This window comes from Anopheles merus, chromosome 2R, assembly GCF_017562075.2.
Source record: "Anopheles merus strain MAF chromosome 2R, AmerM5.1, whole genome shotgun sequence".
Taxonomy (NCBI): Eukaryota; Metazoa; Arthropoda; class Insecta; order Diptera; family Culicidae; genus Anopheles; species Anopheles merus.
This window is the reverse complement of record NC_054082.1, coordinates 20,867,896-20,883,140: the sequence shown is the minus strand read 5'-3', so window position 1 is coordinate 20,883,140 and position 15,245 is coordinate 20,867,896. Positions and strand designations below refer to the sequence as shown.

At 53.9% G+C, this 15,245-nt stretch overlaps 2 protein-coding genes across 2 annotated transcripts; one reads left to right on the top strand and one right to left on the bottom strand.

Moving 5' to 3' along the window:
* Positions 1-147: 147 nt before the first annotated feature.
* On the bottom strand, positions 148-11,730 carry LOC121588020 (hemicentin-1-like). The gene is made up of 9 exons (XM_041905500.1): positions 9,133-11,730; positions 8,089-8,204; positions 7,445-8,011; positions 6,391-7,358; positions 6,141-6,315; positions 4,680-5,679; positions 3,820-3,950; positions 2,541-3,758; positions 148-2,469 (listed from the first exon to the last, which is right to left on the bottom strand). Exons 1-9 carry the CDS (start codon positions 11,355-11,357, stop codon positions 488-490), a joined length of 8,382 nt encoding a protein of 2,793 aa, XP_041761434.1. The 5' UTR covers positions 11,358-11,730; the 3' UTR covers positions 148-487.
* Positions 11,731-12,384: 654 nt separating this feature from the next.
* Positions 12,385-14,397, top strand: LOC121590335 (acidic fibroblast growth factor intracellular-binding protein). The gene is made up of 4 exons (XM_041909909.1): positions 12,385-12,595; positions 12,672-13,195; positions 13,268-13,401; positions 13,467-14,397. Exons 1-4 carry the CDS (start codon positions 12,505-12,507, stop codon positions 13,801-13,803), a joined length of 1,086 nt encoding a protein of 361 aa, XP_041765843.1. The 5' UTR covers positions 12,385-12,504; the 3' UTR covers positions 13,804-14,397.
* The last annotated feature ends 848 nt before the right edge of the window (positions 14,398-15,245 follow it).

The window sequence follows — 15,245 nt, the reverse complement described above, 5'->3', positions numbered from 1 at the left end:
TATATATCTATTTATATTTTCTAATGCAAAGTCAAAGCTGGTAGCAAAACAAAAAAGACAGTGAGTGCGTGTGTGAGACAGAGGAAGAGGAGGAGAAGGAGAGGAGCGCAGGCAAGAAATTGGTCCGTTGGTCCGAAATGTGGGGAGTTAGTGTAGTCTGACCAGTTTTATTATCCAGTTGATTTGCACTGTGAAACGGAAACGGATCCTAAAATACATTTCATATGCTAAAACTGTGATTGTTGCTACTTTTTTTCGTATTAGTTGCGTTATTTCGACATTCGGTTCGTTACGTTTATTAAAAAGGCAAGGTGTGGTCTCTCCAATTCTCCTTGAAGCCGCTCTTTTTTACCACTTTTCTAACCCTCTTTTCGGAAAGTGTGCTACCTCTACAATGCTAAACTATTAGGTGTTTCTTAAAAAAAAACACACACGGAAATGATAATGAGTTTAAATTAATGTTCTGTTGCGCTGTGTGGCGCCGCCCTCAATCAAACCAGTACACGTACACGACGAAATGATGCACAAACTCTAACCGTCGCCACCGGGTCGTTCTGGCCACCAGGTTCAGCTTGTACAGTGTGCCACGCTTTAGCTTCCCGTTCGCGTACAGCCGTACCGCACCCGTCGTTTTGCGCATCGTTTCGAGCGTGAACACGTGCGCGTAGCGGCGGTCGCGCAAAGCGAAGCGCGTCTCGTACCCGTACGCCTGGTGGGCGGCCGGCACCGCAACGACGGCCAGCGACTGTCGCACGCTGTGCCGATCGAGCGTGATGATGAGATGCGAAATCGTCTGCCCAACGGTGGCCCCATCCCGACAGCCCGTCCGACCGCCCTGGTGCGTACAGTTGAGCAGGCAGCTCTCCTCGCCACCGGCCAGCTCGTACTCGGGCGGACAGTCGGTGTGCACGCAGATAAATCCACCGCGCGTGTTGATGCAGGAGAAGCTTTCCCCACACTCGTCCGCCTGCAGGGCGCACTCGTCCACGTCCTGGCAGCGATCGCCGTCGCCGTCCCACCGGTACCCATCCGGGCAGCGGGGCATCACCAACGCACGGGCCGACGGTTCGTTTCGCTTCCGCTTGATGGTGCACGTTTTGCCATCGCTGGCAAGGAGATACCGCTCCGGGCAGTAGCATTCGTAGCTGCCCACCGTGTTGCGACAAAAGTGGGAACATTCGTGCACCAACTCGCGACACTCGTTAACGTCCACGCACTGCACGTCCTGCAGGATGGTACCGTCGTGCTGGTCCGCCGTTTCGTACAGCACCGCCTGATAGCCCGCGTGGCAGTCGCACTCGTAGCTGCCGACCGTGTTCAGGCAGCGCTGGCCACGGCCCCCGCACAGCCCTTCGAGACACTCGTCCACATCGGTGCAGCCACCGTGCGTGGCGTTGTACGCGAACCCGTCCGTGCAGTCGACGATGGTGGTTGCCGGCTGGCCAAAGTTGAGCTTAAAGTCGGTCGTATCGTTCGACAGCCGTACCGAGTTCACCATCGACACCGTGATGCTGAGCGTGGCGGGCAGCTCCTCCGGCTGGTCCACGTACTCGACCGGGCGCGCCTCGGCGAACTGCAGGCTCGGCACCACCTTAAAGTCCTGCTCCGGCAGCTCTTCGTCCTCGTACTCGTACTCGGGCTCGAAATCGTTCGATTGACCACCGTACTGACCGTACGGTTGCGGCGCCCGGTTCGTATCGTACGTCAGCAGGGGCGTTAGATTCCTCTTCGTACTCTTCGTGCGCAGCAGCAAATTGTTCCGGCACTGCTTGGTGCTGCACTGGGCGATCTCAAGGTTCTTGCCGACGCACGGCTTTCCGCCCGCCTTCGGTTCCGGGTTGTTGCAGTACCGCCAGCGCTTCTTGATGCCCTTGCCGCACGTTTTGTTGCACGGCGACCAGCGCCCCCATTCGGACCAGCCACCGTCCACGTGGCATTCCTGCACCTTGCACGCTTTCACCTCACTTTCCGCCCCGTCGCAGGGGAGCCCACCGTGGCGCGGGACCGGATTGGAGCAGCTGCGCATGCGCAAGCTACGCCCGAATCCGCACGGTTCGCTACAGCCGGTCCAGCTGGACCAACCCGTCCAGCCACCGTCGATCGGGCAGTACTTGACGTGGCACGGTTCCTCTTCGTACGCTTCGCCGACGCACTGCTTGCCGCCGAGCGAGGGTGCGGGTTTGTCGCAGGCACGGCTACGATGGCGTATCGACCGGACGCCACTGAACTCGGACACACAGGACAGCGAACAGTTGCTCCAGCCGGTCCACTCGCCCCAGCCACCGTTCACCGGGCAGGGCAGCAGTTCGCACGCCTTCAGCTCCACGTTCTCGCCGACACAGTTGAACCGTTCGCCGTGGGCAGGCGACCCGTTCACCAGCAGACAGATGCGGGACCGGAACTGGGTGCCGCTGCCACAGGTAGCGCTGCACGCCGACCAGGCACCCCAGGGCGACCAGCTTACGGGAACTGCGGGAATAAAGGCAGCGAAAGGCATTACCATTTACCAGTGCAGTAAGGAGGGAAGATTACAAGCTTACCATCGATCGTCACATGGAACTCGCGGCTGATCTGTCCGAGCGCATTGCTCGCCACACACTGGTAGGTCCCGGCGTCCGTCAGCTTCGCGGCCAGCAGCCGCAACGTTTGCCCATTAACCCCGAAGAACAAACCCTCGTCATGTTTGCCCAGCTGCTGGCCATCCTTCACCCAAGTGACGGACGCTTCCGGCGAACCGTTCGTTTCACACGTCAAATCCAAGCTGTGGTGCAGCGAGACGCGCTGCTCGTACTCGTACCCGGCCGCCTTCCACGTCGGTGCCGCCTGCACCACCAGATGGAACAGCTTCTGGGCCGAACCGGCCGTATTGTTCACGAAGCACGAGTACGTCACGGTGGCACGCACGTCGTACAGCTCGACGATTGGTTCGCGCGTCGCCAGCATCACGTTGGCCCGCTCGTCCAGATAGTCCACCTGCATCCAGTGCACCGCCGGCACCGGATGGCCGAGGCTCGTGCAGTCCAGCGTTACGTTCTCGCCCGCCAGCAGCGACAGTTCCTCCTGGTCCGGCTGATCCGCGGACAGGTTGCTCTCCCCGTACAGCACACTGTTGATGATCGAGGGCGGCACCAGCACTTCCAGCTCGAACAGCAGTTCCGTCTTGCCGACGGCGTTCTCGCCGTAGCACAGGTACGAACCGGCGTCCCGCAGCTGTACGGCGGGCAGGAACAGGGTGCTGGCCCCATGCTTCAGCCGATTACCGTTGCGATACCAGCCGATCGCCGGCTTCGGTGTACCCTCGATTGGGCAGAACAGAAACAGTGGCAGCCCTTCCAGCAGGCGAATGGTCGTGTCGAACGATTTCAGCCGCTCGACCTGCACGTACGGTGGGACGGTCACGTCCAGCCGGGCCACGCGCTCGTCGAACCCGATCGCATTCTGCGCCAGGCACAGGTACTTGCCCCGGTCGAGCAGTGTCGCTTTCGGTTGGCGTAGCGAGAACCGAATTTCAAACGGTGCGCTACGTACCGCGTGGAAGCTGTACAGCTGGAGGCTCTTGTAGAAACTGTTCTTCACGCGATACTGTCGATCGAGCTCCATCGATGGTGCGTCGAGATCGGCGGTCGAGGCGAGCACCTCGCCCCGATGGATGATGCTCAGGACGGGGATGGGATTGCCGATCGCTTCACAGTCCAGCTCGATGCTGCTGCCCGCGAGGAGCGATTGATTGGGCGCGAAGAGCGTTATTTGCGCAGGTTCTGTGGAAGAAATGGAGTGAAACGATTGTTCGGGACTGGGCGTGGAGTGGAGGATACGTACGATAGACAAGCACTTTGAAGGATTTCTTGTTCTGGCCAAAAATGTTTTCCACCTCACAGTGGTACGTTCCCGTGTCCTGGGGTTGGATGTTGACGAACTCGAGCACCGTGTCGAACTCCTCGAGGGCCACACTGTCGGTAAAGAGGACGAAAAAGGTAATTATTATTGAATGATGTCTTAAATTCGGTCATCTTCTTGGTCTGGAATTCTTCAGATCCTGTTTCATCTTCTCCAACATTCTTCTATTTGATTCCCTCAGCGCATCGGATGCTGCATTTATAATGATCCGAGATCCCTGGTGATGTTGCCTGATGTCATGGTTGTTCCAGACCTTGGACCTGGATGTCTAAAGGAACCCGAGGTCTTGGCCTGGAACTCTTCATTACCGGTTCTATATTCTTCAAAAAAATTCTATTTGATTGCCGCAGAGCATCGGATACTGCATTTATAATGATCTGAGATCCTTGGTGATGTTGCCTGATGTTATGGTCGTTTCAGACCTTGGACCTGGATGTCTAAAGGAACCCGAGGTCTTGGTCTGGAACTCTTCATATCCGGTTCTATCTTCTCCAATATTCTTCTATTTGATTCCCTCAGAGCACCGCAATGATCCGAGATCTTTGGCGATGATGCCTGATGTCATGGTTGTTTCAGACCTTGGACCTGGATGTCTAAAGGAACCCGAGATTGAAAGACGACTGTAATGTCCTCGAAGGACCTCAAGACAAGGTATGTCAGGCCCAATCCAACGGCTCTAGCAACCAACCCTCCAAACTCAGCTTGCGTGTCAAGTGTCCCTGAACTCTAGTTCTAGTCCCGTACATGAAACATTGTGCTTTGGAGATCCCAAGCATACGTACTCCTCTTTCAACCACTGGTAGGAAGCGGATGGATTCGATTGCATCTCACAGTCCAGCTGCAGATCCTCGCCGACATACACTTCGATCGACTGGACTCGTTCGTCGTAGAACAGGGGCGCAGTCATCACGTCCAGCCGGTACACTTGCGTCGACTTGCCCAGCTCATTCTCGGCCACGCACGTATACAGATCGCTATGGTGCAGCGCCACGTTCGGAATGGTCAGGTTGGCCGTCTGCGACACTAGTTGTACCGTATCCGCACTGCCCCGGTTCCAGTGGATGGACGGTTCGGGCGAACCGCTTGCCTGACAGAGCAGCTGTAACGTTTCGCCGGACAGTAGATTCACCTCCACCGCACTGCCGAACGGAAGTCCGTCCGGATTCCACGATCTGTCCAAATCGTCCACCGCCCCACCATACTCATCGCTCAGCTCGTCCGGATGCGTCCGATGGATGGTGGGTGGTGTCAGGACGCCCACCACAAACGACTGTCGCTCGGTGCCGGCCCGATTCGCCACCACGCAGGTGTAGGTGCCCTGGTGCCGCGCACGAATACGATCGATGATGAGCAGATTCTCCTTTAGCCTCACGTCTGTCAGATCAAAGTGCTCCTCCAGGGCGCGTTCGTTCAGCTGCCACAAGAGGCTGTTAAAGTTTTCGAACGGACACACCAGAACCAGCGGCTCGTCGGTGCGTACCTTGAGCGGGGTTAGGCTGTCGGTGTGATTCATCCCGCTGAGTCGTTGCGGTGGACGTAGCACACTGACGAACATGCTGTGTCGATCCGTGCCTTCGGAGCTTTCCAGCTGGCAGGTGTACGTGCCGGTGGAAGCATTGCCGTGTGCAAGGTAAAGCGTTGGTTCGTGCAACACGGCCGTCCCGTTGAGCAGCCAAACGGCGGTCGGAGGTGGACTGCCGGTACCGAAACACTCGAACTGGGTCGTTTCATTCGGCAGCAGAGTTACGTGTGACGGTAGCGTTGATGTTACCTTCGGTGCATCTGTGAAGAGGGAAAGAAAACAATCCAAGTTACCATTGGTCTCGGTGAGAACGGTGCAAGAAGTGGTAGCACTCGTAGCAATCCTGTCAATCGTGTCCTAGATCTCTACACAACACGCAGGTTGTGTTTGCGTGTCGGAAGACCCATAAAAACTTGACACTCGAAACCATGAAGCTGCCGACGTTCTACCAGCAGGATCTTTGGGACCGTGAACGCATCAAAGCGGAGCGTGTATCGAGAGAACGGTTCGAGGAGTCGATGAAGCAGTTCAACCAGCAGTGCTGCTGCCGCCAGAAACCGGCCTGGCGTCCACCGGATGGATGGCCCGAACGTCCGAAACTGTCCAGCGCCGAGATCGGTCGGTTTGTGGGGTCTCCGCTCGAGAAGTTGCTGCTATCAGTGCCCCGCACGCCCTACTTTAGCTCCCTGCCAACGCGATAGGTGCGCGACGGCGAACTTACCTCGCACGGTTACGTAGTGGATCTTTTGCACCGCACCATGCTCGTTTTCCAGCACACAGCTGTAGACTCCTGTTTGGGCGTAGGAAATGTTCGATATTTGAAGTCCCACCTCGGACACCTTCAAATTGGAAGCTGACACGAGCAGTGTGTCGTTAAATTTCCAGTAAACCGTTGGCTGGAAGCAATAAAATTAGGAGAGTTAACTGTGTTGTTGCGCAGACTTTAAACCAGAGCCTACTGTGGTGCTTACTTCGGGAATGCCCCATCCGTTGCATTCGAGCAGTACGTTCTGGTTGGCACCGAACTGTAGCGATATATCCAGCGGACCCTTCACTTCTGGAGGTCCGTACGTCTCCACCGTGAAGGTTTGCTCCGCCGTACCGTACTCATTCGTTCCAGTGCATCGGTAGAGACCGGCAGTTTCATAAGTCACTTGTAGCGTTTGCTGACTTTGGTCCGGATGTTCACTGAAGCTACCCTCAGGTTCCCACCGTACACTGGGTTGCGGTATGCCACCGATCGTACAATCCAGTGTCACCGTTTCGCCCACTTTCGCTACCAACTTCTGTGCGGATGATGACGCAGTAGGTGCTGCTCCCACCAAAAGCTCCACGGTGGAGGACACACGGCCAAGCGGGTTGCTGGCAATGCATTCGTAGCTACCCTGCACCGTCTCACCGAACGGTTGCTGGAAGAGAATGGTTTTGTTGTCGTTTTCAAACTGAAACTGCGCCGTTTCGGTGACCAGTGCCCCATTGCGAAGCCACTGCACGGTAGGCTCCGGTAGTCCCTCCACTTCACAGCTCAGTGAGTGGATCCGACTGCCCGGTTCCCGGTGATGCCGACTGCCAGGCACGATCTTGAGCTCATCGAGCAGCATTGTGTCCACGACCGGTGGTGCCATCATGTGTAGCTGCAGGATCATTGCCTCGGCACCGTGGCGGTTGGAAAAGATGCACGTATAGCTGGCCACGTTGTGCGGCCGGAAGCCGTCGATCGTCAGCCGATAGTGGACGGCGTTTCGTGACTGATCGTTGTCCAGCACGACCCGCACGTTGTCGATCGTTTCCTCCGGGCTGCTCTCGAACGTGCCCTGCTGGCTGGTCCAGATGTAGTCGGTCAGCGGCTGGCACAGCTCGCAGACGCAGTCGAGTGCGATCGTGGCACCGGGCGCTACGTAGATCGTCGACTCTGTGGGCTTCTTGATGACCGGTGGTGCTAGAGAGAGGGAGAGAGAGGTAGTTCAACGAGAAATATTTGGAACTAAAAATTTTACAACAAAAGTTATAAATCCTTCATCTTACCATTCGCTGCACCCTCCAGGACAAACGTTTGCTTAGCAAAACCGTAACTATTTCGGGCCTCGCATACATACAATCCCTCCTGTGCGGGAGTCATTAGAAACCGGATCGTCCTGTTTGTGTTGGAAATGGCCGATTCGTACACCTGCGGTTCACCGGTTTGATCGAGTGTCTGATAGTACCACTGGTAGTCCGGCAGAGGCATCGAATCGACGGCACATTCCAGCTCAACTTCCGTGCCGTACTCACGCAGTAGTGCCACACTCGGGACGGCCACTCGGGGTGCATACTCGACCACCACTGTGCTCGGCTCGCTGGACACACGCTGTCCGTTAATGTCCGCGTAGCAGGTGTAATTGCCGGTGTGCTGTTTGTCAATATCCGTCAGCTCGAGGTACGATCGTCCACTTGCCATCGGTAGGGGCTTCCAGTTGTGCGTCCAGTGTACTTCTGCCCCACCTTCCGTGTGGTGGTGCTCGAGGAAGCATCGCAGCGCAATGAAGGGTTCACCTTCGACGGCTAGCGTGTGCTTGGGAAGCAGGCGCATGGTGGGCTTTTGCAGTGAAGTCACTGTACATAGGTATTAACCACGGGATTAGTGACTGAGCTGAGTGGCGAACACTTCTAACAGACCAGTGTGTACTCACCTCGAACCACAACCGTTTTCCGGTCTTCGCCGATGTTGTTTTTGGCGTAGCAGGTATAGTTACCAGCATCTGCGATGGACACGTTCGATAACAGCAGGGACAGGATATTGGACTGTCTGCAATGGTAAGGGTAATTGGTTTGGTTATGCTCCTAGTAGCTCAATAGAAAGAGCTGGGAGATTAAGAGAGGTGAGATTCAGATAAATCCAGAAGATGAAACAACCAAAGGGATATTGAAATCGAAGAGATCATATTTACTATAGAAATAAACACACATTCTCATCGAATCGTTATGGGTAATATCAGAACGGTGGATACGAAAAGTCTAAAGAGAAGACGACGAACAGGCAGGTCTCGTGGGAGGGAATAGGTTCAGAGTAGCCATGGCACAATCAAGGCATGTAAGTCTTCCCCTTCCAATCTTTTATAATGTCTTCAACATTGCAATGATTTATGAATGGATCCTACTTCTTCTTCTTCTTCTATGGCACAAAAACCGTTGTCGGTCAAGGCCTGCCTGTACCTACCAGTGGCAGGCAGCTTGGCTTTCTGTGACTTATTGATTATATCCGTAGTAGGATAGTCACAAGTCCTACGGTCCGGTCCATTCGGGGCTTGAGCCCATGACGGGCATGTTGTTAAGTAGTACGAGTTGACGACTGTACCACCAGACCTGGTCTTACTAGCATGCATCAAATCGGAAGGAACTCACATGCAGTAGACCATCTGACAAATGATCACAAATATCTGAAGTATCTGATCTTCTCTGAAGCTATGAATACAATTGGAATAGCTGCAGTTGCGAGTGGCTAGGACTTTGGACAGTTTGAGAGTGATCGACGATCTAACGCAGGAGATACTTGGAGGAATACTTTAATGCCATCAGGAAATAAGAGATAAACATACAATGCAAGAAGTGATGTTCATCTTGAGACCCTTGGTATGACAAAGCTAAGTTTTTAAATGCTATAACCAGTCTACCTGGAGCATCACCACCCCAATTAGGTGATCTTCTATCATTCCCACTCAAAGGTACACACTTACTCAAATTGCCTTTCCACCAATTGCTTGCTGTCGCCCTGCACCCATGCTGCCATCGCCGGGAACGGCGACTGTATCCGACAGTCGAGCATAATCGTGTCGCCTTCCAGGAGGTCCATCGCCTGCGCAAACCCAACGCTCACTTCTGGCGGTGTCTGATCGATCGCTTGCATCGCCGTCGAAAGCAGCCGCTGAAGCGTTTGCCCGTTCGCATTCTCCCCATTCAGCGTCAGCTTGAACTGTTGCCGCGGCACATCGAACGCGTCGGTGCGGTAGAGCGCTCCCGTGCCGGGCACCAGCTTCAGCGGAAGCGTAAAGTTAAACTTGGCCCCACCGGGAGCACCCACGTTGTGGGACGCGATCGTGACGGAGGCAAGGCGCGAGATTAGCTGCGCATCGGTCGGTTCGATCGCGAGATAGTTCGCCCGATTCAGGACGGGCTGGTGCGACAGGCTGACCGTGTCCTGCGGTTCGAGCAGCGCAAAGCCAAACCGAAACTGTACCTCGCTCAGCCCGGACAGTCGCACCGAGTGGGACGAGTCGGAGCCGGCCTTAATGTTCCACCGGCCCGGTGCCGGGTCGGCCACGTTCACGACGCGCACGTTGTCGAGGTTCAGTACGTCCCGCGTGCCACCGTATGGCGCATGCTGCGGGTCGAGGATTTCGATCGTCGGCTTCACGCCCGCCACACTCACACTGAACTCTCGCAGCGTGCTGTCCACGTTCAGGGCGATCGCGTGCTCGCGCGCGTTCGGCGCATCGATCGCCTGCAGCGGCACGTGGTCGACGTCCATCGTGGTGCGTATCGCTAGCAGCACCTCCTCGATCTGGTCCTTGCGCAGATCAAACACCTGCCCGTTGCTGGCGGCCGCAATGCTGTTCATCACCTGGTAGCCGGGCGTCCCCTTCCCGTCACAAAACCCGGTCAGCAGGAACGTGATCGGCGTTTGCTTCCTCTGCACCAGCTGCAGCACGCGCTGATCGAGCCGGAAGTCTTTCGCCGTCGCGTCGGTAAACACGTACACGAACGAGTCGGGCATCGCGACTTCGATCGCACTGGCAATCGCCTCCAGGGCGGCCTCGGGACAATCACCACCGCCAATGATCTGCAGACTGTCCAGCGCGTTCAGCAGCTCGTCCACGTTGCGTGTCACCAGGCGGGGGCCCACGTGCGGATCGCGGAACGGCACGAACACGTAGTTGTAGATCGGGTTGCTGTCGCGCTGCGTAATTTCGGCGATGATGCGCCGGGCCGCATCCCGCAGCTGCTGCAGATCGTCCAGCATGGAGCCGGTCGCGTCGAACACGATCACCAAACTGCGCTGCCCCTCCTTCGGCGGAAGCAGCGACTCGCGCCGCGTGGCCAACGTTCGGTTCAGCTCCGGCAGCAGGACGTTCGACAGCATGCGTCCCCCATCCGCCAGCAGGGACGCGGGGGCAGCCACGCGGTTCCGGTTCAGCTCGTCGTCTTCCTCCTCGGCGATGGCCGGAAGCGGTTGATAGTACTTCCTTCGATCCATGGGCTGCGTGAGCATGCTTCTGAGCTGCTCCCTGATCGTGGCCGGATCGTTCGGGTCCGTGTCGTTGGGCGCGTTGGGCGCGAGCCCCAGCCCCAGCAGATCCATCATCTCACGCGACTCGGGCCGCCGGCGCAGAATGCTCACTATCTCCTTATCAAAGAGCATTGGGTCGTCAGCCTGCGGGAGCGAATCCCTAGCGTCGCCACTGCCATCGTCGTCACCTACGTCATCGTTGCTGTTGACGAGGTCTGGATCGAGCGGTGCGTGAGACGCTTCGTCATCGGCCGCCTCCTCGGCCCAGCCACTATCGGGAACGGTGTCGGGCGGCCGGTACCCATCGACCTTTGGCGGGGCGCTTCCACCGAGCGTGAGCAACTGATCGCGTTCATCCGGCACCAGTATCGCACTATCAATAAGCTGTCCACTGTCATGGCTGATACCACTGATTAGCCCACCACCGTCAGCCGCGTCGCCGTCGTCCGGAAGCGGCGACTGATCGCCGCGCAGTGCCGCCGGTTCTAGCGCGTACCCGCCCTGGCGCTCCTCCTCCCCGTGGACGTTTGTTTTGGTTTCGTGTAGTTTTCGTTTCAGCAAGCGATCCCACAGTTCATCGTTATCAAGCTCGTGCTGTGTTTTGCCAGCGGCAATTGCACAGCCGCCCAGCAGGATCGCAAGAATAAAGGTCCCGTTTTGCATGGTAAGTTTCATTACATCGAACAATTACGGCACTGTTTGGCGCTGGCGGAGAAACAAAAAAAAGACACACGGCCTAGAAGTTGCACTTTCCACTGCACATTTCTGCACTGAGCGATCGTGAACGGGAACCCCGATTGATGGAGCTGGAGTTCGCGCGAGGTCTTTGCAGTGACCGGATACCGCCCGCCGGATGCGCTGTAAAGACACTACGCGGATCACTTTGGGGCGGGCCTTTGTTAGAATAGCTTCCCGTTCTAGAATGCACCACTGTAATCACTGTTTAACAGACACACTCCGGGCGGAAGGAATACACAGCACTGTCCGATCAGCCGAGCAATCAGTACGTGCGCACTGGCTCGCGGCAACCGAAGAAGTGATTCGAATTACACCGATCGTGCACCGATCACGCTGGCGGGTAATCTACAATCTATTGTACAACCGAAGGGATGGATGGAGTTACAGTGTGTGTGTGCGAGAGAGTGCCAGGGAGGTGGGCAAGTTTGTGTACACTTTTACGAAGATTGTTTACTGTTATTTGTTGAAGAATTTTATAAATTGGAAATGGTTTTTTTTTAATTGTAACATGCTTTTTCAAATTAGCAGATTTTTTTATGAGAAGCAATGTCTGGCTTTAAATAATAGTTTTTTATTTATATTGATACATACCTCGCTGATGCATGCAAACATTTTTATTAAGTAGAAAATAGGCATGAAAAATGCATTTTTTTTTAATTATTCAAGAAAACCGTTAGTACGATGTTCCCCTTAGCACGAGCAGCGCCATCTAGCGATGGGTAATGCGACTATTTGAAACGTAGTCTTTTCTGTTCACGCTAACACATCGAATGCTTCGTCTCGATATTTTCTCGTTTTATCGTTCTCACTCAATATTTGTATTGCTTTCCCCATTTCACTATTTGAAACATAAATTTACTTTAGAAATTCAAAATAATCATGCGTTTGCTATGCATTTCTGCAGGCGAAACAAAAAATGTTACATGGGTACATATAGCACCCATTGCACGCACACATGCGCACGCTCAGGTGGCGACTGTCACAGCGTATCAAAATCAAAACAAATGCAAGTAGTAGGGCAGCGCTGCAATCCCGCAAAACAGTGCGCTCCAAACGTTCGTAAATAATACCCGAAATCCAAGCTATGTTTGCGGACGTTGACGTGGACGTGTTCATTAGCAACTATACAATCATCGATCCGGAAATCTATCAACTATGGGTGGAAGGCTACACATGTAAGCAGTGCTGCGACAATGCACACCAGAACACCGAAATCGAACGCTGCTGATACCAAATGTTTCTTCTTTCCAGTCGTGGAAGCGGTCACGTTACTTAAGCAAAAGGGCGGCCTATTTGCGGACGTGCCGCCGGAGCTGATCGCGTCGGACGTGCAGGACCACTACCGCACGTACGCAATGTTGGAAAAGTTTCTGCACGCACCGCCGAAGCTGTCCGAGCAGCCGACGTTCCAGATCTGCCCGCAGGACCGTTCGCTGCTGATCGAGCACTACTACTCGCTGGACGATGCGGTGGCGCGCGAGCTGTTCGGCAAGAAGCTGAACGCGCGCAACCGCAAGGACCTGGACGAGGTGGCGGACAAGACGGGCGTGCGGTTGAAATCGTGCCGCCGGCAGTTTGACAACGTGAAGCGCATCTACAAAGCGGTCGAAGAGACGCAGGGCAACCTGGCGTGCAACATCCGGCAGCAGTTCATACTGCCGGAGGAGCTGGCCCAGAAGTACGCGGCGGTAGTGTTTATCGCGTGTCTGCGCTTCGAAACGACCAAGCGGAAGCTGCAATATCTTAACTTTAAGGATTTCTACGAATGTGGACAGGTGGGGATGGTTGCTTGGTTGCTTTCAACGGATTGCAATTGTCACATTACATGTACGGTGGCTCTTTTGCAGGCGTTGATGACCTTCTGGACGTACACGTATCAGCACTCTGGTGCCGATTATCTGGACACCGAGATGGATAAGGAGTTTCTGCTCGACTTGCGCGAGATCCGGTACCTGCTGGACAAGGAGAAAGAAATCAAGCAGTAAGTTGATCGAACGATGCCCTACTGCGAGCTGCTAGATTAAAACCCATCCGTTGAATTTGCAGCTTGGTGTCGCTACGGTTGAAACCGACGCTGCTGGAGCGCGCCTACCAGGAGGTGGAGAGCAACTTCCGCTCGTACTACCGGGCGATCATTATGATCGCCTGCAATTTGCATCGTACGCGCGAGCTGCGCATGCTGTTCGTTGAGCTGACGGAACGGTTGATAGAACCGTGGAAGCAGAACGGCTGGACGCGGGAGCAGGTGCAGATGTTTATGCAGTGCATGACGCAGTGCGTGCTGGATTTGGAGGTGCCGCGCGACAACCAGGACATACGGTGCCTGTGGGACCGGTACATGCAGGTGATCAACGTGTGCCTGTTTCGGATGTATCACCCGTAAAAGGGCAGCCCGCTGGCAAGGCGCCGATCTCTTAGGCGCTTGTTGGGGAGGGGGGCAAAAAATAACGCAATAGGGATAGGGAAAGCATTAGTTTGTGTGTACCGCTTCCATAGTCTTACCGGCAGAGTTTTAATATATAAATAAATTCTTCATAATGCGGATTAATTCCAGTTACTATAAAAAAAAAAACAAACTATTATAATCTTGCAGGTTGAAATTGATTATTTCCGGCATAGCAAAACATTTCACAATTAATAACGGCATATATTTAAAGCTCGAGTAAAAGGGTTTGTTGGGCTTTTCCTTGCGCTTTTGATTTGATCATTTTTAGCTAGTCCTTCTTCCTATTGGAGCAACTTCGTGCTGTACGGGTCAGCTCGTACAAGTGTTTGGGCCGTAGCATCTTCCTTTATCAGGACTGGTGGGGTTCAGAGAGGGATATAAAAGAATGTCTGACCTTTACATGAAGCCAGATAGTAAATTATTGGAATCGGGACACCAGCTTGGATGTAATAAACGCGAAATGTGGAGTTGCATTTGAGTGATGATAATCCATTTGTTCGATGCTGAATGTCCAAAAGGTAATTAAAATAACATCATAAGCATTATCTGTAGCACAGTCTATAAGAATGCTGTTGGAACTTCCTACATAATTCAAATATATCCTTCGTCAGGTTCGTTGACCGTAACAAAAAAACTACCACTGTGTGCTGTTGATATCATCAGAACGGAGGTGGGCAGCAAACAAAGAACGATTGCTATCGAGCAGTGGAAAACAAACATGTTCACCATGAAAAGGAAGAAAGGAACTTAATTTTCATTTCTTCTAATCTTGCATCTTTCAATCAGAGTGGATCGGTCTGTTTGTGATAGAAGTAGTTAGTGAGAGGTGAGGTAGTAGGTAGAACGAAATGAATATGTTCAAGAGCCTAACGCTTTTCTTGGTACTGTATGTTAAGTGGAAACGACGGCGTTGACTAATAGATGGGGAGAATAGAAGAAAAAGTTGTATCAATTTCTTAAAGTGAGCTGCAATGGTATTTGTTTTGCAAAACTTTTATCGAATTGATTCGCTTATTAACTCACCTTTTTTCCACTTTCCACTTCCTGTAATTGGTTACAACAAAAGAATGGTATTACTGCTTGCTTCTCGGTACCACTTAGCTCTCAATTCACCCATCCAGTGGTTGCGCTTTTTATGCGCATCGCGTTGCGTTAAACGCGAGCGAGCTTTTGTGCACACGTTTCTTTTTTCTTGCGTTGAAATCCGGTTTTGCAACGATGGGGGAGTAGGAAAAACCACCGCCCGCCGGCATAGCTCACCGTAGCTAAACGGTGAGGATGAACTGAGCAGCGAAGCTGTGCTTAAGAAGAAAACAAAAAATCAAGGGCGTGTTTGTGTAAATTGCACAAACAACGGGATAAGACACGGCACAGAGCCA